Source organism: Pezoporus occidentalis, unplaced genomic scaffold (assembly GCF_034315485.1).
Source record: "Pezoporus occidentalis ecotype Australia unplaced genomic scaffold, CSIRO_AGI_Poc_V1 ctg71, whole genome shotgun sequence".
In the NCBI taxonomy this organism is placed as follows: Eukaryota; Metazoa; Chordata; class Aves; order Psittaciformes; family Psittacidae; genus Pezoporus; species Pezoporus occidentalis.
The window spans coordinates 1,397,888-1,421,901 of NW_026916062.1; the positions used below are offsets into that span (position 1 = coordinate 1,397,888).

Genomic DNA, 24,014 nt, shown 5'->3' on the forward strand with positions numbered 1-24,014 from the left:
CCAATAAAATCTGAAGGGAGCTCCCTGCATCCAAAATCTTAAGTGTAAGAGATGAGAATGAATCCTGCCTCCCCACTTATCCTCCTCTCTCTCACCATCCCTCCTAGAAAGCAGCAAAACAGAGGGATGTTCATGCTCTGATTATTTTATTTACTTATGCGGCACAAAGTATTTGACTCAATGCATCTAGCATCTAATTAAAGAAGTGTTCAACAGAGATCAGAGAATGACACCCCAGGTGAGATCAGTACAGTAAATGTGGGATTCCCAGACATGATTTTCTCCTGCCTAAGGCACCCACACCCAAGAAGTCATCTACCTTTCTCCATTCCACTTCAGGATTAGGAGTAACGTACCATCTGGTTATCCTCTCACCCCTCCTGCCCCCTCTCATCACACATTCCTGTGCAGGGACATCAGCCATGACCCATTTTCCACATGGCTGTGTGGCAGTAGCTTCCTGGGTGGAGATGCTTATGCCACATTCAGGGCAGTGCCTGCACCCAAAAGTGAAGGATCTCATGTTGTGCCTTTCTCAAGATCCACCAGTCAGGTATGACGCACTGCAGTACCATTACGGAAGCAGTACTAGCATTGTCATTTGAGGATGCTCAGTGCATGCAAGTAATACTTCGCCCCCCCAGGCAAAGGTTACAAGCTGAGGTCCCTCACAAAGTCCTACCAAGTCCAATGGAAGACTGTCAAGACTCTCAAAGTCATTCAAGGATTTCTGCCAAAACTATATAGGGAAGTTTTATTTTGTCATCCTGAACACCATTCATAATTGATCCGTCCCTAACTTTTTTCTTTAATACTTAGTTTAGTCCAATTAGCTGATTGTTTCAGTTAAGTCATTGTTAAATCCTAAGTTAGCCTTACTACCATCAAATGTTTCCACTGTATAATGTGAGATGTTCTTTATGATAATAAGGTGTGTCAAAACAATATATGTGGGGACAGCCCATACTTTTCCCATGTGGGTACTGATGTCAAATTTAAGCGAAGCTGCTTGTTCCCTCCCCTACTGTCTTCTAGAACTCAGCTGATTCAAACAACTCTCCAGAGGAAGGCAAACAAAAAGAAGCTACGAGGCAGAAAAAGCTGCTCTGGGAGCAGGACGGTATGCCATCTCTGAAAAGCAAGGAAAATGAACTCTGGCAAGAAAAGAGGAGGTATGGATCAAGCCTAAGTATTTCTTAGCCTGTGAAGCTTTGTGTTCATATATAGACTTCTGAGATGTCACATCTGCCTACGATTGGTGCTGGAGCATCAGCATCTGGTGGCCTGGTGATAGATGTAATATGTCCCCTTCAGTATTGACTTGGTGCAGGCTTATGCATATTTGCAATGTGCAGAGGTAATTGAGCACATCAGAAGGCTTGCGTTTCGAGTATATGGCTTTGCCAAGAGGCTGTCATATCAACCAGATCAGAGCTTAGACAGACGTGTCTGTATGTCACTGTGTGGTGTCTTGTGTACAAGGTTCACAAGCAATTTGGAGGAATAACATAGGTGCAGTAGGTCCTTTCATTGAGAGTTTGTCGGGGATTGCCTGGCTGTCTCAGAAGTGCTGTACCCAAACTTGCCAGACACTGTTCAAAGTCCTGGTCTTTGCCCGACTGCTAATAGCAACTTTCGCAAAGATGAGAATCATAGAATCAGAGAAGCATCTGATGATGATGAACACTGCATAAAGAACACTGAGAAAAGCTGTTTCTCTGGCAAAGAAGCCATTTTCCACAAATCCAGAATGATCTTTAGTACGTCTCAAGTGTATAAGGCAAGAAGGAAGACTTGGCATATGTGGAGACAAACTTGTTAATTCATTACATCTGGCCTTACACTTTGTCATTGCTGACACAACAACAAAAATCTTTTTGCAAAATATAGACTGATACTCAAAAGTCTAATTCTGACATTATATAATAGGTGGATCTTTTTCCTGTCTTTATTTGTACAATGTGGCTTATTTTTATTGGCAGTGGAAATAAAGTGCTCACAGGACACCCAGAGACGGGTATCTTGAAAGGAGGCGAACAGGAGCGCCAGGTGCCGGTGATGGAGCGCAGCTCACCTGCAAGGCTGAATCTGCCATTGACTCAAGGTGAGCATCAATAGTTTTCATATGTATGTGTTCTTTTCCAGAGAGAAATCTTGCAGAAATCTAACTCACAGTATTTTGGAAGTTGACAGGACATGTATATCTTAAAAATTTGAATGTCTCAGACTCAAAAGGTATTTTCTGTTAGCAAAGATAAATATGTTATGGTGAAATTTAAAACCTCGTTTTCATCAGAGATGGGTGTTTCAGTGGCATGTAGGAATATCATTTATAGGCCCACATGTTCACAGTAGTAGTTAAACATAGTTATTTTCCATCTTTCACACAATCTTATATAGATACAGGATTTATCTTGGGACAGCATATTTCCAACATTTATTTTGTGTTTTGATAGCTAATTAGATTCTTTATGTCTATTTCGGTCCAGTGAAAATTACTACCTGTGATGTGTAAACTTTTCAAGCTAAGCCTAAAATGACACCTGTCTCAATTTTGTCATTAGAATGTCTAATGACATTTAAAAGTAACAGATTTTTTTTAAGTTTCTGTAAGTATTGATGTTTTTTGAATTAGGGAGTTTCCCCAAAGCATTGATGTCAACAGGGTCACCCTAAAAAAAGACAAATTCATTCATTTAGCATCGTTATCTAATGTAAGTGAACAGTGGAAAGTAAGTAGGACTGAAGACAGAAAGCAGATGTAGATTTTGAAATCTAATTTTCGTTTTCATGCTAGCATAAAAATTGATGATTTAAAAATTGAAACGTCTATGGATAAAAAAGCTTCCAGTGTTGTTACTTGTTCCAGATGCATACCCAGTTTAGCATTAGCAGGTTTGCTTTCCCTGTCTTGATTTTATAGTATTCTAAGTGCTTTGATAAAAGCTGCTTAAATGAAAAGAAGCAGAAGATACTGCCCAGCAATCCATCCTTGTGGATTTGTAGTATCAATTAAGCAAACTTAAACAAAAAAGTTTTGTCAGTTTTTAACTACTTCTGCTAATCAGGGGTTTTCTAGGTTCTCCTCAACAACATAGTCCCCTACAAGTATTCTGACAGCTCCTTTCTAGCCCATTACAGCATCACATCCTTGCTCTCTCCTTAAGTCCTTAAATAGTCAGGACTACAGTTTGTCTTGATATCAGAAATAGGTAACAGGCCCTTCATAGGCCCCAGTAAAGATTTTCTACTCTAAATCAGCTGGTTGGTGCACAGCAGGGTGAAGGTCCTCCCCAGCCTGTGAGCCACAGAATTCATCTGAAAACATCCAGGTGGTGTGCTCTGTCCCAAAGACGGGATGGTTGGCTGCCTGGGCATCACACAGATTATTGCATACTGCTGGGAGCCTATTATTGTCACTGAGCCTTGCACAACCATCTGAAACGCAGAAGGAAATTGCAAGGGAATTGCTGTTTGTCAGTAGGCTCAGGGACAGTAGTGACTACACCATGTTCATCTTAATTCTTGCTACTGGTAAATTTAGATTCTCAGGCATCACTGAACTTTCAGTCTCTCTGGTGTTTCCTTCCTACAACAGAAATACTTTATTTTCCCAAGTGCTATTCGTGGACAGCTGTTTAACCTCTCCTTTTCCCCCTTCAGAAACTGAGATTCAGCAGAAGGGTAGGTCATGTTTTGAAGGTGTGGTGCAAGGGGATGCTGTTTCATAGAGGTTTTCTGGAGCAGCAGAGCCTGTCTCTGAGTTTGTGTAGGGTTTCTGAGAATTTATTTGTAAGTAACAGTATATCTCTTGTCTCCTTTATGGTGTGATGTCTGTAAGTATTGAGAAAAGTATATAGTCTCAAGTACTGAGATTTCCCCACCTCCCATTGTAGATAACTCCTGGAATCAGCAGTTGCTGACAAAGCAGTCCCCGCATCACGCAGAGGACATTCGGCAGAGACCATTCTTGGGCCAGAGTGCAGGACAACAGCCAAGCTCTGCAGGGGAAACGAGGAGGTGAGAACGTAAAATAAAGGTTGTTGCAGAGACTGAGTTGTTCTACCTGCTCTGTGCTTCCTTATATTCCAGCTCAGCATTCTTTATCAGTTAATTTTCCTGGGTAGTCCTGCAGTGTGAAGACAATTTTGATTCCTGGCTTTCCCACCAAGACTGCTAATGCTTAGCCACTTTGTTCCTCATTACAGGTACCCCAGTAACTGGTTTCCTGAGGGACCACAACCCATGCTTGCTATTCTCTGCCTTCTTTCTCCTTAGCTCTTTAAACAGTCATCTCCATAACTGTTTGTGTTATTCATTTGTTTTAAGTGCCCAAGACAAACTTTTACAGCTAGGAAGTGGCTAAATATCAGGGTGGGAATGTCACATGAAGTCTGCCTCTTTGAAGTCAGTATCCAAGAGCTTCATTCCCCAGCTTCCAAACACACACTGATTGCTGTTTTCTAGTTCTTTAAGAAGAAGATACATAGAGATGAATATTTTCTTTCTACTGCAAATTTTGGTGAGGATCTTTTCTTCTCTGATGCTCTGCCTTGTGGTTTTCAGTAAACATTACTGAAAGGTAACATCAGTTCTTTCAGTAAACAATGGTTTTGCTTGCCTAATGTTTGCAGAAAGTATATCTACGTAGTGAGAAAGGAGCATCTGTTTTCTCTAGGATATATGTGAACACAGTCTGCAAAATGTGTTACCTCTGTGAAGCTTGTATCCAGTCAAAACTAATGTAGCTTGAGATTTGATTACCTATTTCTCGTAACAAACTGCGTGTTTGAGAAAATTGTTATTTAATCTGTAAACAGCTTTAAGCAGTGAGATGTTTAACCAATCCCATGATTTCTGATAACAAAAAATATGCATAGTTTTCTCAACAAATTCTTGCAGGGTAAAATGCATACAAATAGTAATAAACTACTTTTTGGTGCTCATAGCTTCCTTTTTACTCACTAAAGGGCACAGATCTTCCACCAACAAACCTTTATCTGCTCTGCCAGTGTTTTTCATGCAAAACTTGGTTCTTCACGCAAAACTTGGTTTTAATTGTTCGGTGGTTGTAGTAATGCATCTTCTCTCCTGTATTTTAGGGTAGGCTATCCTGAGAACTTCCGATCTGGGCCACAATCTCCCTCCTCTCCTGCTGCTCTGAGTCAGTCACCCAACAGGTACAAAAGGTCAATAAGGAATTTTGCAGTCTGAATCCATCTTGTAGTCACTGCCGAACTGCAGCAGTGTAAATCATATTAGTATTATGTGGATGCACTATTAATTCTTTTAAATGCTGCAATTCATAACTGTCCATGGGATAAACATGTAGCTCCCTCTCCTGTATTTCTTGCTGCCTCAGCAATATTGTTATGTTTTCAAATAACACAGTTCAGAAAGCAGCTGTAGGAATCTGCTTGATCATTGAAATTTCAACGTAATTGAAATGGGATAATATAAGCCCCAGTCAAAGTAAGCAGTTAAGCATGAGTTCAGAGCACTTGAGCCAAAGGATGTTGTCTTCATTGTAAATAGTCACATCCTTAGGATTAAAGTATGTTCTAGACATTGTCATATTTCAACACTTGCTGATTTAGAAAGAAATCCTTTCCTTAATTTCCAAAGTTAAAATACATTTTGCATTTTTAGCTGTTTTTTTAATTTGCCTACATTCATCCTAATCTCCTCTTAGAGATTTGATTCTCTCAAGCAACGAGCTGTGCAGCTTTCGGTGAGATATGTGTACCAATTCTAAATAAACGTTAACTGTAGCCTGATTGACTCACAGACAGTTTGGGGTATATTAACTTCAGCTGGCTTATTAAATAAAGTAATACAACACAGAAAATGTAGCAATTTTTTGTTTTCTATTTAAGTAACATTTCTCCTCACATTTCATGGCAAAGCCCTCCTTTTGATGCCATGACATGGAGCTATTGGGATTTTTTTATGTGAACTATTTCTTCTGTTTTGATGATTGTAGCTGCAGGTTGGTGGGATTTCAGATCATTTCTAGCTACATGTAGCTAGTTGTGGTAGCTGCTTCATATTATTTAGCAGCTATATTCTGATGTAAGACCCTTTCCCAAGATCTTTTCCTGAAATGAATTTTAGTTTTGGAAGCAGTGGAGGGATGTAATTTTTTCTTTCATTTGACACTAACTTCTTATAATAACTCCAATAGTGGAGAAGAAGTGAAAACAAAGGTAGATTTAAGTAATGCAGAGGGTTTCAGCCCTGGCTGAAAAAAGCATGGATGACACATAATCATAAGGTATCCCTTTGGTCTCAGGTTCATCTCACTAGGCAAACATCCGTTCTGGCAGGCTGGCAGACAGGTGGAAAGGGAAGAGCGTGAAACACGGAAGCATACACCTGCACTGCTATTAAAACCATTATGAAGAAGGGTACCAGCTATTCCTGAGGCCCTGATCTCTCATGCAGCTGTCATTAAACAGCTGATTTACTAGAAATGTCTAGACAGGACTGAAGCTTAAGGAGAGAGTTAAAGCATTTTTGCATTGCAGATGGAGGTGTAATTTCAGCTTTACTCTAAGTAGGTGTAACACTGACAAGCATGTAGCTGCAGCAGCATAGAATAAAATTAGGTAGCAAGAGCCTGGTGCCTGGTCTGTGCTACTGCAGTGATTCTGCCACTGTTGACTTCACCAGTTTGTTTGGGTGCGAGAGCAGCCTCCCTGCCTTCTGGCTGAAGTAAGCAAACCCATCTACAAACAAGCTGAAAAAATTCCAGGCTGAAAGTCTGACTCAGTTAATTTGTGTGAATATCTGCTTTGATTGCTGTGACATTGGCTAGGTCTACGCACTCCACGGGCATGGTTCCAGGCCTCTGTTCAGAGGTTTGCATCTCCTTGATCTAGCACATCAAACTGGGAGGGAAATGGGTCTGAGCTGCTGTGCATTCAAGCATTTTAAGACCTCTGCTTGCTAGTCTGCAAGGCAGATACACAGGCTGATTCAGCACCACGGCTGAAGGGTCAACGTGTATTTATGTGAAACCCCCCAGTGCTCCTTCCTCCCATCCTCTTCCTCTACATAACCTGTGCAAACATTTGGCTACATTTTAGCAGCAGTTTCTGTTCTGTTTTCTTAAAGTCGTGTTTGTTTCCTAGGTCTGTCAGTGGAAAGAAGCTTTGTTCTACCTGTGGGCTTCCTCTTGGAAAAGGAGCTGCCATGATTATTGAAACACTTGGTCTTTATTTCCATATTCAGTGCTTCAGGGTATGTCTCTTGCTTGTTTTATTAAGAAAAATCTCAAGTCATGCACAGTGTGAAGAGACAGTATATTCAGGGATGCAGATGTGAAATGGAAAATGAGAGGACCAAAGGATTTGCTTGTTTGTTATGTGTGTTTGTGTGTGTGTTTGTTTGTAGAGAAGTGGAAGTAATGCAGCTAATGTGTTATTATGCTGTCAGACATACTAATTGGACTAAAATGTGTCATTTATCAAGCAAACTTAGCTTCCTCACAGAGGGAGGTATAACTTCCGTTGTGTACTCACTGGTTTCTAAATACAGCACTAGTTACCTTGTAATTTATTTTTCTCTTTTCCTCAAAAATTATGGTCAGTCCCAAAGCTACCTTTGATCTGACCCACGGTTGGAAAGCTTTGGCTATGGAATGGGTGATGTATTCTGGCTTTCACCAAAGTTCTCATCAGGAATTCTTCTTGACTGTTCTTAAGTATTTCAGTCTAGAAATGACTCAGGATAGTGTTTTCTAGGCAACTCAGAAAGTGACCATTTCCATTATTTCTGGACCAGTTGGTATTGGACATTTGTGAAGCCTTTTTTGGTTTTAGACATTTACTCAAACTAAACCTCTGGCTTCTCTAAAATTTGTCCATCACGAACGGGCTGGCTCCAGAATGCAATGTTAAAATCAGATGTCCCTTAAAATCAGTAGACTTTTGTGTAAGTGGAGACTGCTGAAATCCAGTCTTAAATACTGCTGGTTCTAAAAAAACTCTTTAACTGATGTGCAGTGCTCCCCAGGAGTAGGGGCTGGGTTCTGGGGGTTAGGGGTTTTTTTACTGTTCCAAGAACTATTGAAACAAAAGTCAAAATTTGGAAAGAGTTGTGGCAAACAGTAGGGCATGATCTCTCTTACTTTCTCTGTTCTTCAATTGACAGTGTGGCATTTGCAAGGGACAGCTGGGAGATGCAGCAAGTGGAACAGATGTCAGGATTAGAAATGGTCTTCTTAACTGCAATGATTGTTATATCCGATCCAGAAGTAAGTACCAAATCCTGTCTGAAGGACAATGAACTTTAACAGTAGTGTTGCCATGATTTTACCTGATGGGTTTGTCTCCTCTTGGCTTTGCCATTAAGGCATAGTTTCATCATGGTAAGGGGAGCCTTCCTGTGCCATTTTAATCATCGTCTTGTATCAAAAAATACTTCCTAGCCCATTAAATCTTGCCCAGAGGATCTCTGCTCAGCAATAATAGACTTAAAAGCTGTTTCTGTGCACAAATATAAACTACACTGTGCACACATACTGCATGTCACCAGTGTCACCAGTGATATGAGATGGGCAGTGCTCATGCTGCTTCTACTCTGTGGAAACGAGTAAGATGCAGAAAAAAAAAACAATGGGAGGAATCATAGAATCAGAATCGTAGAATCAGCTAGGTTGTAAAGACCTTTAAGATCATCAAGTCAAACCATTACCCCAGGACTGCCAAGACCACCCACTGAACCATGTCACTAAGGTCCTCATCTACACAGTTGTTGAACACTTCCAGGGATGGTGATTGCACCACTTCCCTGGGCAGCCTGTTCCAATGCCTGGCCACCCTTTCGATGAAGAAATTTTTCCTAAAATCCAATCTAAATGTCCCCTGGCACAGCTTGAGGCCATTACCTCTTGTCCTATCATTTGTTACTTGGGAGAGGAGACCAACCACAACCTCCTTTCAGGTAGTTGTAGAAAGAAAGTGATAAGGTTCCCTCTGAGACTTCTCCAGGCTAAACAGCCCCAGTTCCCTCAGCCATTCCTCATTAGACTTGTGCTCTAGACCCTTCACCAGCGTTGTTGTCCTTCTCTGGACCTGCTCTAGCACCTCAATGTCTTTCTTGTAGTGAAGGGCCCAGAGCTAAACACAGGATTCAAGGTGCAGCCTCACCAGTGCCCAGTACAGGGGGATGATCACTGCCCTGGCCGTGCTGGCCACACTATTGCTGACACAGGCCAGGATGCCATTGGCCTTCTTGGCTGCCTGGGCACAAGCTGGCTCATGTTCAGGGGCCATCAGTCAGCACCCCAATGTCCTTTTATGCCAAGCAGCTTTCCAGCCTCTCTTCCCCAAGCCTATAGAGTTGCATGGGGTTGTTGTGGCCCAAGTGCAGGACCTGGCACTTTGCCTTGTTAATCCTCATACTGTTGGCTACAGCTCATTGATCCAGCCTGTCCAGGCCCCTCTGCAGAGCCTCCCTATCCTTCAGCAGATCAACACTGCTGCCCAACCTGGTGTTGCCTACAAATTTACTGAGGGCGCACTCAATCCCCTCATCCAGATCATCAATGAAGATGTTAAACAACACTGGACCTAACACTGAGCCCTGAGGGACACCACTAGTGACCGGTCGCCAACTAGATGTGACACCATTTATCACCACTCTTTGGGCTCTGCCATCCAGCCAGTTTCCTACCCAGTGAAGAACACACCCATCCAGACCATGAGCCATGAGCAGCCAGTGTCTCCAGGAGTCTGCTGTGGGAGACAGTGTCAAATGCTTTACTAAAGTCCAAATAGACAATGTCCACAGCCGCTCCCTCGTTAAACAGATGGGTCACCTTACTGTAGAAGAACCCATGAACTTCATCAACCCATGCTGACTGGGCTTCCATTTTCCTGCACGTGCTTTATGATCTCACTTAGGTTCATCTGCTCCACGACCTTCTCTGGCACTGAGCTCAGGCTGACAGGCCTTTAGTTTCCAGGGTCTTTCTTCCTGCTCTTTCTGTAGAGAGGCATCACATTGGCCAATCTCCAGTCCTCTGGGACTTGTCCACTAGACCAGGACTGCGGAGAAATGATGGAGAGTGTCTTAGCAAGCTCCTCTGCCATCTCCTTCAGCACTTTTGGGTAACCCATCCAGCCCCATAGACTTGAGTATGTCCAAGTGGAACAGGAGGTTGCTAACCATTTCTTCCTGAATTACAGGGACTTCAGTCACCTCCCCATCTCTGACATCCAGCTCAGGGAACTGAGTACCCTGAGAATGGCTGGCGTGACTATTAAAGATTGAAGCAAAGGCAGCATTAAGTACCTCAGCCTTTTCCTCAGCCTCAGTCACTAGGTTTCTCCTACTACCCGGTACAGGATGGAGGTTCTCCTTGGCCCTCCTTTTATTGCTGATGTATTTGTAAAAGTACTTTTTGTTATCTTTTATGGCAGTGGCCAGATTTAGTTCCAGCTGTGCCTTCACCTTTCTTTCTTTCTACATAAACCTAACAACATCCTTGTACTTCTCATAGGGTGACAGTCGCTTTTTCCACAGGTGGTAAATGCCCTGTTTTTTTTTCCTGAGTTCAGGCACTATCTCCCTGTTCAGCTAGGCTGGTCTTCCTCCCTGCCAGTTTGATTTTTGGCACGTAAAGACTGTCTGCTCCACCGCCTTAAGGATTTCATTCTTGAAGTGTCCAGTCTTTCCGGACCCGTTTGTCTTTCAGTAATGTTTCCCAAGGAATTCTGCCAACTAGTATCCTAAACAGGCCAAAGTCAGCCCTCCAGAAGTCTAAGATGGAGGTTTTCCTGACCGTCTTCTGACTTCTCCAAGGATTGAAAATTCAGTCATTTGGTGATCACTTTGCCCAAGATGGCCTCCAAGCATCATTTGCGATTTGTGAACAGCAAATCTAGCCAGGCCTCTCCCCTAGTTGGCTCACTAACCAGCTGGGTTAGGAAGTTACCTTCCACACCTTCCAAGAACCTCCCAGATTATTTCTTCTCTGCTGTATTGTACTTCCAGCAGACATCTGGTAGGCTGAAGTCCCCCACAAGAAAAAGGGCAAATGGCCATGAAACTTGTCCCAGTTGTTTGAAGAACACTTCATCTGTAGCTTCATCCTGGATAGGTGGTCTATAACAAACTCCTACCAGGGTATCTGCTTGGGTGGCAATGTAACCCCACCACTGGTTTTCCTTGCCTATCCCTTCTGAAGCACCTGTAGCCATCCATTGCAGCACTCTAATCATGCAAACCATTCTACCACGTTTCTGCGATGGTGATTATGTCATGATCTCCTTGCTGCATAAAGGCTTCCAGCTCCTCCTGTTGCCTATGCTGTGGGCATTGGCGTAAATGCATTTAAGTTGCCTTGCGGATCTGGATTGTGGAAACATTGCCTTCCTGCTACTTGTAACTATTCAGTATATTCACTGCCTACAGTCCTAACTGCTAAGTGGAGATACAGAGCTCTCCTCACTTACTGTCTCCACTCTTCTCCCGCAGAAGCAGTGGCTGTAGAAATGTAGGAGCAGGAAAAGTACCTACCTACCTTTGCCAGCGCAAGAATGGGTACTTTGTTTCAGGAGAGCGCTATTTCCCCATCAGCAGAGCTAGAGGGTGCTATTGTATAACTGTTTGTTTGGTGGTTTGTTTTGGGCTTTTTTTTATTTCTGCTAAGAAATGTTGGCAACTTTTTATTATTATTTCTTTAACCTGACACATTTAGAAATAGCTTTTCCCCTCAGGCTTGATACTATAAACCTGCCTCATCTGGATGAGGTCCTGACCCTTAAAATGCACGTTTACACATCTATCTTTACACACACACACAAAAAAAAAAAAAAGAGGAAGGTGATAGACGTCATATTTTCCTTTTCTTCCTAATCCTTTTTGCTTAAATAAAAACTGAGGTCTCTTAAGGACAGATGAAGGCTCAAATAAATTATTTATCAACTTATAAACTGTAGAAATCACCCCCTCCATCATCATTTCTATAGCAATGGTGCTGGAAAATGCAGTACAGAGCTGTATATAGTGCTTCATGCAGTAAGGTTTTGCATTTGTACATACCTAGCACGATGGTAACCAGGTCCATGGCAGAGGAAATAGGTTTTGAGGAAATGTATGGTTCCTGAGGAATAATAATGGCAAGGATTTGTCTTCTTTCCCATAAATTGCCTTTTCCTGCTCTGTTTGCTCCTCATGCAAAATCTCAAAATATGAGTTAACTAAATTTAAGTTACACTGGCTCTTGTTGACTGTTTCAAAGGGACTGATTTTGGTAGAACTGCAGATATGGTTAATTGCTCATTTTTAATTAGAATTTGACAGACTGCACATCTGAAATGAAGAATAAAATGGTGCGATATTGGTGTTTTGCCTTTCAGTTCTGGGAAGTTTGATGCTAAATGTAAAACCAGTTGCTTGATTGCACAGCTCATGCTTTCCTGCCCCTATGGCTACATCTGAAAACCTGTGCAGCAGTGTGTGCTGTCTCTGACCCACCCAGAATTAATCAGTACTGTTTTGGATGCTTAGGGCCATCTTGATTAAATGTTTTGGCTGTCAGAAGCTTATTTGAAACTGTGGATGATTCTGTTTCAAAATAAGTTATCAAAAACCTTAAAAGAGAAAAGCATTAAAGAGTATATAGTGGTTCAGGGTCTGAAATATTTCTGTTCTTCAAATAAAATTGGATGGGGTTTTATTGGCTGTTTCTCTCTGGCAAAGCCTCAGAAGACCCTGGTTTCTGAGCACCAAAGTCAAAGGCGAGAAGTAAATCAATGAGATTCCCTATGTGGCCAAATAACACAAGGGCTCTGAATTACCACGTAACACAAATCAGGCACAGCTAAAGATGACTCATCAGTCCTTTGCTTTACTATTTTGCCACTGCAGAGCCTGAAAGTAAATATAAACCCAAGTGCTTTGGGAGTAAAATGAAATAAAAATGCATGCAGAATGCATTTGTCCATGTGGCATGGAAAATATATTTCCACTGGAGTTATGCTGAATTCTGCTTTGTAGTTAGTGCCCCAGCCTCACAGGAAGAAAGAGAAGCAGGGCACAAGTTATATATGTTTACAGATGCATTTTTTTTTAATTGTAGAGATCATATGAGGAAAAGCCTATGTATGTTTATTAAAATTTGTCAACTAATGACTTGTTTTGTTTTTTTTTACCCAGCTGCTGGACAGCCAACTACATTGTGACATGACTTTCAGTCCTAAAAACTTTCAAGAAGGAACTCTCTTCTCATATGTGTCGGCTGCCTCCAGACAATCACTTGTAAGAGCTTGAATCCATGGACATCATGGCTCTCATCTCATTTTGTAAAACTCACAGAAAAGCTGCACCTGCTCCTTTAAAATGCAATATATTGGATTTTCCCTTTCTTAAGAAATTTTCAAAATATGTGTGAACATGTTTGGGAAGGCAAAGCTAAGTACTATTAAAAAAATCCCACCTTTCAGGTATGCTTATGATTTCCAACCTCTTACCTTGTTCTTTTGAAAGTAATAATAAACATGCAACGAAGCTGTTTTGTTTTAATTTTCCTAGGAATTAAAAAGTTTAAGTTTACAGAACCTTTATAGAATATGCCAACTGAGCTGAGAAGTAATTTTAAGATAATATCTAATCAGTGCATTTGAAAAACTAAACATCACAGCACGACTTCTCTGTTATAACTGAAGCTATAACTTTTTTATACAGAGACTAATTTGATAATACATCCTGTAATTCTGAAGCATTTTGTGTTCATATTACCTTCAGTGGAGGGTAGGAGTTATACAAATAAATTATTGCACCTTTAGTGATAGGATTTTTTTTGTTTGTGTACCTCAAGTAACCTTCATGACTATAGCTTAATATTCTCTCAAATAAAGATTTCTTCATTAAACCTAAAGATTGTATACCACTAACGATGGCAAGATTCCCATTAGGAGCAATCCTTCTTATTAAGTTCAGCAGCCCGTGGTGTTACTAAACTTGATGAAAGGTGATGTGGGGGAGAGGTGGCCAAGTGGGCAGACACAGCTGAATTACAAGTCTCTGAACTGCAGTTTGATGTTATGGTGAAGCTTCTCTCTTTGGTATGTAACTTACTCATTGATGCTCTGAGCTGGTTTGAGATCTACTCATTCACTTTCAAACATTATGGTTGGTTGAAGCCTCATGCAGAGAAACATATGTGGTCTGGGTGCCCTCCAGAGCAGAGTATTGAACAGCCTTGAGCCTGTGTTCCTACCTACACTACGCCGATAAAGTCAGCAAAATCCAGGAGTGTGGAAGGCAGGCAGGGAGGAGGCTGGCAGCAGTAGGAAAAAAGGACTTAATTTGCCTGTACTTTCCTTTTTGTGTTTTGATTAAGCAGAGCTCCTTACTAAAGTGATCCAGCAGCTCACTGAAACAGTGGTCAGAGCTGTGTCATTTCATCTGCAATACACAGACAAAATTAGGGGTGTGTTGCAATTGTAAATTATCTAAGCATTTTTTGGTAAACAGTTATTGGAAATATCCCATTTGTGCAGTTATAATGCAACTTACAATGGAAAAACAAATCTACTTATTCTGCCTTAAAACTGATAAAACTAAATTAATAGAGATGTATTTTATCTACGTGCACATCCGTTGTCTTTTGATGTGTTGGTAAATGGAAATGAAGTGGCTATTAGGGAAGCAATAAATTTGAGTTGTTCTCTAGCTAGCAACTATTTATTTAAATGCTAGACAGCTGCTTGCATGTGAGTTGCATACCCACGCGAAACTGCGTGTCATTGAAAACCCATGTATGATGTTATCCTTGGAGGACATTGTGACTATCTGCTGAAAAGTGACACGTTACTTCCTTAATATTGTGCCTTAGAAAATGCAAAGCTGTTGCACACAGTCAGTGATGACTTATGGATGCAATAAATCCAAAAAGCTGGAGTCCTTTATGGACTTCACCTGGGGAATATTTTTAAATAAAAAAAAAATCAGACAAAGGTTTTGGAAATATAAGTGATGTCCAGTATTTTGATCAACCATCTGCATGATTTACTGTTAAAGGGTTTTGATAACCAGGATGCTTACTCTTTGCATGTGGTCATCATAACATTTTCCCACAAATAATGCTTAACATGGGAATTCAAGAGGCAGATTTTATAATTGACTTTGTACATCTGTATAACTCCATGAGCTGCATTAAGGATATGTGAAAATATGATGTCTAGGCTTAATTTTTAAACAAGGCTGTGCATGCTTGTGCGTCTGTTTGGTATAAGTCACTACCACTGCTTCACCCATGTGATAGAGTTTAGATGTGCAAATAAATCCCCAGGCATATCAAAGGGTTGGTTGTCATGGGGGTTACATCTGCTTCTCATTCACGTTAGGGGTAAGTGCCCAAAGGGCTTAGGAGCATGGTGGGGACTAAAATGCATGGACGGGGGTGGGGGGTATGCATCGCACTGCAGATGCTCCACTGGGTCTCTGAAGCTGCTTAGAAATTGATCCCAGTGTCTATCAGTTTCATATATGCATGTTTTAGCAAAGTTGACTGTATGTAAAGTGAAATGAAGCAGCATTCTCAGATGATGATTTTTCCCCCTAACAAACATCTCTTCACCAGCACAGAATAATTCTAAACAGTTTTCTAAGTTATACTTGGCAACTGCTTATGTTTGATTTTATATTTCCTTTGAAGTCTTATCTGTCAAAGTCATTCAGGCTAAGATTTCTTTTCCTTCTTTTTTTTTTTTTTTTTCCAGTTTAAACACATAAACATGATGATACATTTCTTATTAGGAACTTTGAGCACAAAAAAAGCAGAACGCTTTACTGCATTTGAACTACAATGTAAATGTATTTGTTGCAAAAAATGATTTCTTATTGCTAAGCAAATACAATGTATGTAATGGGGTTTAGATGTTTCAGAATTCATTTAGCCTCTTACTGAACAGGTGTCATAACCCATCTGTATTTTACAATCCCATTTTCCATGGTGTATTTTTCCTTACTCTTGCTATGTAGTGTTGTTGATGAAGTACATCTGTAGTTCTCGGTGAATGTCCTAAAGGTTGGTGAACCAGAAGCAGACCATCCTTATCTGCATGTCCCTTCAAGGACAAGGGTTGCTGTCCTAGCTGGGGCTAATGTTGAATACCAGTTACACTAATCTTTCCTCTATTTTATTTATTCTAAAATGACTCTGGAAATTAGGAAAACTTGTCTAAAATGCAACAGCTTTTATAGTAAATGTTTGTTTATAAATAAAATGTTGATTACCTTTGGTGGTGTTGATTTTACTTATTATTAACTCGCTTCAATTGCATATGCTGTGTCAGTGTAACTCCATGAGCTGCATGAAGGATATGTGACTATATGGTGTCTGTGCCTAATTTTCAAATGAGTCCGTGTATGCTTGTGCATCTATTTGGTATAAATCACTCCCACACTGCACAGTGTGTACATCCCACTGGAAAAAGCTTCTGCATCGTTGGGGTATGCTGAATCAAGCTACATTCCACAAAACTTAGTATATGGGTAGAGACAATCAAGAAAACATACTTGAGATGCGACAGTACGCTGTGGATTGCTACTGTAAGCTGTAGCTGAGTATTTACAAGAGCATGTGTGTCTGTCATGGTAGAAGATGAACAGAGATGGTTTTCTGTGAGTCAAACCCAAAGTCCTCAGAATATCTTTCACTGATGTTGACGGACTGTGGTTCAGACTTTGACTCAATAAAGCACTTTATGCACTGCAAAGCTAAATATGTGCTTGGTTAATTCCATTTTTACATAGCCAAGATTCTTGAGTTTGTGCTTAGTTTTGCATGTGCTGAGGTATCTCACTAGTTCCTGGATCCCAGTAAGCATGTGGCTTCATGAGTAACCAGCAGAAAGTTCACCCAGAATTTTAAACTACTAACTTCCTGCGTTTCTTCCCTTTAATTGGGTCTTCAGTGGATGACAGGTTTGGTTGTGTGCCAGAAGCGCATCTTGGCTGTTAGATGAGTCATAGGGAAGCACTGACAATTTAATTTTTTGAAAGCAGACTTTTATCCTGGTGCCTTAATGGAAACTGTAGTGGTCTTATGTTATTTCTGTGTGTATGTCTCTGGATAGAGGGCCAGCTTTGGTCTGGGGTGGAATGCTGGGGTTCCTGGTGGCATGCTCCAGTCTGTGGGAGCAATTCGCTGCCACTGGAGGTTGCTCTGAGGCTGGATTTGGAGGCAGGCAGACAGCTATTTCTGCTACAGCAGCTCTGCACCAAGGTTGCTGGGCACCCAGACACGCATAGGTTTGGTGATTGTGACCTTTATGAGCCAAATCAAATGGTGGAAATCCTGGTATGATCTTTTTATTATTTTCTGGTGAATGGAACCTGACAGCTCTGACCTGCCCAGTGTCATCTATGGTCCTAAAGGGGCACCGATGGGGGTGCACACCACAGTCACTGATTTACTGCCAAAATAATTCCACAAGCCTTATGAAAGGGGAGTTGTGTTACCTGCTCACCTCACCAGCTTCTTCATCTGCAGGTAGCAAAGGCTGCCAGGAGGTCCCTGAGGGAGAACACCCTGCTAATAGGGCCTTGGCATGCTCCAGGAGAGGATGAAGCTTGCCCAGCAGCAGGATGAAGCTGGGGGCATATGCTAAAAATAGGGGGTGGTGTGGGAGAGGAGTCAGTTATTATAGCTGAGGTTCAGACATGGCGGCAGAGGATACCCCATGCAAAGGGGGATGTGTGCCAGGTGCCCCAGGAGAGCTCTGTGCCTGCTCCACACCCAATCCAGGTGTGATGCCTCCATCCCTCCCTCCCCTTGCCAGCCAGGCAGGAGGAGGGCTCTGTTCCATCCAAGGCATCCTTGCTCCGGGGTCCAGCCAACCACTTTGTTTTGCTCCTTGTTTTCTCTCTGTATCGAGTGTTTTGGTGCAGGGATCATCAGCAAACACAGCCAGGTGCTGGTAGCTGCTGGAAGCCCTAGGCACAGGTAATGAACAGCAGTAGCTTGCTCATCTCATGAGTATTGATCCTTATCCAGACTACTGGGGAGCAGTTAGAAGCAGGCAGCTACCACTTTGTTCAGAAAATTAGCTTTAGGTACGGTTCTTGCTGCCCAGTTTTGCAAAGATTTGTTCTCAGATGGATTCCCTTCCTGAAGCTGGTACTTAGTCAAATAAACCTTTCAGGGAGCGGGGGGGGGGGGGGGGGGGGGGGGGGGGGGGACACACGACTTTTCTCACCCCTAGTCTCTGCTCTCTTGAGGAAAGGTTGGGTAAATGGGGAACAAGATGACAAAATGCTCATTTTCAGAGACACGTCTGCAGTGAAAAACAGAAGGGGCTGTTGACACTGGAAGTGAGCAGATGACCACCATTTGGCTGGGAAAAAAAAAAAAGGTAAGAAAAATACATCTCCTGTAAAGGCAAACAGGACTCCTGTACACCTCTAAAAGCCTCCGGTATGAATGTAATTTCATCTGAATTTCCTGATAAGGGGAAATGACTAAACTGGAAGCCACTCAATTTTTTCAAACAGTAAGAGCCCAAAATAGAGATAATACAAGGTGGGCTGCAACTCTTCGCATGGTATGGTGTGGGGTTGGTATTGGGGGGGGGGGTTCTGCTTTCTTCTTCACCTTTGTTATAAAATGTAGCATGAGTTAAACATGCAAGAGGGAGTCTTACCCTTCTGCAAGGCTCTAGCTGCTGCTGTCTAGACCTTACTGAATGCCCCATGCACTGCCAGAGTAACTATTGGAGCTCTCCTCACCAAACCATATGGGGTTTTAAGCCATTTAGAGAGAAAAAAATCCATTATTTAAGGCAATCTTACGAGTCACTGTTTACTCACCCGTAGAGTCCATCTGTTTCACTGCATGTGATGCACTTCAAATTCTCCTAGTTAATGCCATATCCATGGTTCACAGACTTTTTTTTAAGCAGCTAACCTGCTGCTTCAAACTTGCTGAAGGCAGTCACATAGGTCTAGAAACTAAATCAGAATTAACAGAAATGCAAATCTTCCCTTGACATAACAATTTATCAAATAGAAGAAGACAAGAAATTTTAAAATTCCTTTTGTCTGTCACCTCTGATTATAGCCAACAAACTCCTTCAGTGACAAGCACAGGAACAGGCACAGGTCATCCATTCGCATCTCTGGGAACTACCTGGTAGCTTCCCATGTGGACTGTCAGAGTGGAGTCTTAGGACCTGTGGAACAGATGTCTCAGGTGGTTAGGTCAAACCTTTTCTTCCAAAAAGGTAAGCACCAATATTGGATAGCAAATGATGCTTCTTCTGTAACACAGGCTGTAACTCTCCAAAGTAACCTTTTGCCCTAGTCTGTGGATTGCAGGAGCTCACTAAGATGTGCTTTCCATATGACATACCTGGCATCTTATTCCGTTCTTGTGAAAAAAGGATCTTTGGCAACGTTGCACCTCAAGCATGTGATGCCCTGTGTGAAATCCTGTTGCTTGCCACAGTATGCTCAGGTTTTGAGACTCTCCTAGAGAATTCTGCATGACCTTAAATATAGTTACCTACATCTGATGTTTGTGTAAGTCCCTCAAGGACTGGTTCCCTCAGTCTTCCAACAGTTTGAAGAGCTTGCAAAAAAAAAAAACAAAAACCAAAAACAAACAAAAACAACAACAACAAAAAAAAAACAACAACATCATAAAAATAACCAAACTGTGTTTTCAAGGCATTCACAAATACACATTACCGGATAATAGGATGGTCGCTAAGTCTGTATTCCCAGAAACAAAATCACCAATGCATCAGGTATCAGTCAGTCATGCTACTCCTATGTAGATTCTACAGCATAAGCTACAAAGATCAACGTCTTCTGCAAATGAGAAAATTTCCTATATTCAATCCTAGTTGAGAGACTGTTAAAATACGTCCCGGGAGAAGACTTTCACAACAGAATAAAATCACGTGCCCCAGGATGGCATGACACAATTGTGGTGTCTCAAAGCATACCCAATCACTTAAAAGAACTATATTGATATGAAACTTTATGGAATATATACTTGGAAGCACCCTTTCCAGGTGCTAATGGGGATAAAAAGATTACAAACATATCAGGAAGGTTTCAGAAACAGAGTCATTGAATCTTTTTCCTCTCAGAAAATGACTAGAATGTACCAGACAAATGAGCTGCTTCTGAAACAACCTCTGTGTTGACGGTAGTGCCAGAACTGCTGTTCCAGGGACCTGGACTCAGGTGCTTGCGATGGGTATCCCCTCTTCTCTGTGCCCAAGTGCTCTTTGGCTGCCTTTAGGGTGGTTCACAACACACTGCACAAGCTGAGGGTGGAGAGGGGAGTAGTACTAATCCTCCTGTTCCTCAAGATGTCCCTATCACTCAGATTGGAGGTGTCACCTCCAAATGCACTTTCCTGCAACCATATCTAAACATTGCTATTTGAGAACAAAGTGGTTATTTTTCCCACTAAATGTATTAAATGGGGGGGGGGGCTTACCTTAGTCCAATTACAAACTTTTCTTAGGAAAAATGAATTCTGGTGAGTGATTTGGGATTTGGCATCTGTATGATTTACTATCTAATACTGATATATTGAAGTAGACTGAACTTCAGAATGGGCTTTCTCTGCTGGACTTTGTGCTACTATTCAGGTCTTAGTTTAAAGCTTTTTCTACTGACACATGATAACTTCACCAACCTGAGGGGTAACTAAGCTCTCTGTTTCATTAACTGACATTTTGGAGGGGTTTTAGAAAACATGTGGTTTGGTTCATATTTGATGTAGCTTTTTAGTGCCCTTCCTGGTTCCATGGGCTCATATTGGAACCCTTCTTGGGCAGAGGACAGTGCTCATGGCATGCGCATCTCCTGGAGAGCAGGAGGCACAACTTAGGGAGTCTGGTGCAGGACAGCCACACACAACTTCTACAAACCCTCTTTACCCAGCCATGTCCCAGTTAGGCTTTAGATGAATGTGAAGGGAACAATATTAGCTAAAGCTGTGAAATGTATTCTGCCTTCTTGTTCCAAGTAGCCACAGGTCTTAGGTTGAGTTTAGAACATAAGGAAGCCAGTTAACACATCTTACCAGTAGCTCTAAATGTACCTTGTTACTAGTTTGGAAAAGGTAGCACAACATTGAAAAGGGAGCTATGACAAAGTGTGCTGCTAACTCTTATCATTACAAGTCTGTTTCAATAGAGCAAAGCTGAATTTCAAGGTTAATTTGCAGCCTCACAAAACCACTTTCAAACACTTATCTTGATATGCAACCTACCTGTTTAGCGTGTATGTGCGTGCTGACAGCAAAGCTGGGAGGTAGTAGCAGGGGCAAATCAACCGGTTCCAATTCTCATTCTCTCCATTTTGCCTCTGCCAGAGCTGTTATCTCTCAGAACATTTGTTATGGATACACATGGGCACACAACAGTTGAAAAGCCATTATCTCTTTTAAAGGTAGTGACTAATGTGCTTTTGCCTGCAGCGATGTGAAAAGACATGAGAAGTTTTTCCTGCAGAATGAGCTCTGTTCACCTGCCATAAGAGCAGCTGCATTTTTCAAATCTTTTTAGAGGAACAGAGGTCTTTATTTGATGCAAACCCTTGCTGGTAGCTTTCTTTTTATATTTTTCCTGGAACTGTAGATTAGTATTTTTATATCCTTCCTGGCCTAGCAAATAGGCAATTTTAAGTTTGTTCCTTTTCTCTGAGTAGTGTAAAAGAATATTTCAATAGCTGAGTAATGCAGTCCAGTATATGTACATGTGGTTTGGTAATCAAAACTAGAAGTAACTTTCAAAAAAAATCATGACAGCTGACTTTTTTGTCTCCTGTGGCAAAGCCCATCTACCACAGTGTTCTGCAATATTGGTGCCAGGCATGTCCCCAACTGGTAACAATGCACAAAGGCTTTCCCTAAGTGAATCAAAATTGTCACAGCTAACTGATGCCTTCAATGCACTGTTTTATACAGAAGAGGATGGTGCTTGTAGTTTCATTTGTAAGGCTTGCCTCATTAAATCACCTTTCCAGGTGACAGACTTCCAAGAAACCTTTGGATAAACCAAAGACAGAGGAGCTCAAGTGGCTACACTGTCTTTGCAGTCATTCAGGGTGTGAGATGAAGGGGAAGGAGAAAGCTTTTGATTTGTGCAAAGCTGCAAGTCTTCCATGCAGCTGGGTTTACACATAGGAAAAAAAGCCTGAGTGAGTACGACTAGTGACACTTACAGCTACTGCATTTCTTTATCTACTGTTCAAATTTATGTACGTGGTACATCAGCTTCAAAGCTGTGTTTTTTCATGCGGGGCTGTGTTAAGTAGACAAAATAATTGAGCAAAGTATAGATGCAGATAAACTGTTGATGATGGAATATTTTCACTCAATACTTGGCTTTCTCAATATATCTATCTCTTCATATTGAATGCTTAAAATCTGCTTACAGTGCGAATACAATTAAACACATGAATACCTTTAGGGCATTAAGGTTTTTCAGGCATTCTCTATACCCAAAACTGCATGAGGCTATTTATGCACACTTCCAGTTGACAATAACCCTCATGCATTGTTAACCCAGGAGCTGAAGGCTCTGCTCAGCAATCTTTGACACAAAAAGTAATCAGGTTTATCTCCTACCAGCTATAGGCAAGGTAAATGAAGAAGGCAAATAAATCACCAGATGCAGAAGCGATAACTAACTTACGGGAACTGCGTGCCTGTGATGGAAAGATGACTTAAACAAGGAGCAAGCTCTCAAAAGGTAAATGATGGAGTTAGAGCACTTCCCTCTTTCTCTCAACTTAGCACATAGCCAGTTTCTCAGCCCTGTCCTGCACACAGATAAAATCTCCCATGGCACATCCCAGCTTGCCTGGAGCCACATTTGGCCAGAGTCTGCTCTGCCCAGTTGCACAGCGCTGCCAGGGCCCTGCTGTAAGCCCCACAGCCCAGCTCAGGGCACCCCTCTCCTCTCTCTGCTCTAGTTTGCTGTCACCATCCACTGCAGACAGCTTCATTTTCCCCCCAGATGCTAGGGATTCTGCTTTTTTAGCCAGAAATCCTTCTCCATTAACCAATATAGCTTTCTCAGCTGCCTGCTGACCATCTGCAGTCAGAAAGAAGGGCTATAAATAAACCTCATCACTGCCCAGTAGGCTTTGGAAAGGTACATGCAAGAAGGGCAGGCACTGCCTGCCATGGGGACTCTTGCAGAAATAGGCAAACAGTAAGATGGTTGAAGCAGCCCAAGTGTGGCAAAGCTGTGCACATGCTGCATAGAGAATCTTTATTAAATCCTTGTGGCTAGCGAGGCAAATGTAAGAAGACATATTTCTCCACGGGTTGCCTTAATACTTTTCATCATGGAAAGGAAATAAATTCTACAATATAATTTTATTTGTTTACAGTTTTAAGGCAAGATGTTTCTCTTTTGACAGTACTGAGCTGCAGCTCGAATACAAATACCAATTACTTCCTTCCTATCACCACAGTAATACAAAATAATTTGGACAAGATTTTGAATCATTTTGAATACAACAATACCTGAGCACCCAGTATCAGGGACTTGGAAGCAGCTGGATTTTTGAGGACACCTGACTGCACACCCTCAGATAATCAGACAACTTAGCAGACCTCAAGTCAGGTGCCCAGAGCCACTGGCCTTGTGTAAAACCACAGGCACCTAGACTTGTTTTTTTTATGTTTTCAATGACATTTTGAATAGCCGATAAAGAAAAGAGGGACTAGAGTCAGTAGGGTGTTTCCTGTCCCACACACTGAATCACTGGTGTCTACAGAGCTTACCATCACCAAAAAACAGTGAAGTCCTTTTGCAGTCATTAGTTGAATAAGATTTAAGAACATGACTGTGAAGCAGAAAAATATTGTATCTGTATTTCTAAATGGATAAGTGGGTCACAGAAACTAAATTGTCCAGAGGAAGAACGTCTTCACTAGTTAATTTAATTTAAGCTACAACCTGTCAATAAAGATGCTACAAATGCGGGGGGGGGGGGGGGAGTAGGGGGAGATAAAGAAAAAAAGA

At 41.7% G+C, this 24,014-nt stretch overlaps 2 protein-coding genes across 9 annotated transcripts in view; both read left to right on the forward strand.

Moving 5' to 3' along the window:
• The window catches only part of LIMCH1 (LIM and calponin homology domains 1), a 180,248-nt gene extending 163,993 nt beyond the window's left edge, over positions 1-16,255 (forward strand). For 6 of the 7 annotated variants that reach the window (XM_062642449.1, XM_062642447.1, XM_062642450.1 and 3 more), the window contains 7 exons: positions 1,036-1,172; positions 1,983-2,104; positions 3,897-4,020; positions 5,103-5,189; positions 7,134-7,242; positions 8,155-8,257; positions 13,168-16,255. In XM_062642449.1, coding sequence (XP_062498433.1) covers positions 1,036-1,172; positions 1,983-2,104; positions 3,897-4,020; positions 5,103-5,189; positions 7,134-7,242; positions 8,155-8,257; positions 13,168-13,193 — 708 coding nt within the window. In that variant the 3' untranslated portion in view covers positions 13,194-16,255. The remainder of the gene's footprint in view (positions 1-1,035; positions 1,173-1,982; positions 2,105-3,896; positions 4,021-5,102; positions 5,190-7,133; positions 7,243-8,154; positions 8,258-13,167) is intronic. The other variant, XM_062642448.1, reaches the window with a different exon arrangement.
• Positions 1-24,014, forward strand: part of TMEM33 (transmembrane protein 33) — a 221,824-nt gene that overhangs the window by 99,044 nt on the left and 98,766 nt on the right. The gene's annotated exons all lie outside the window — the stretch shown is intronic.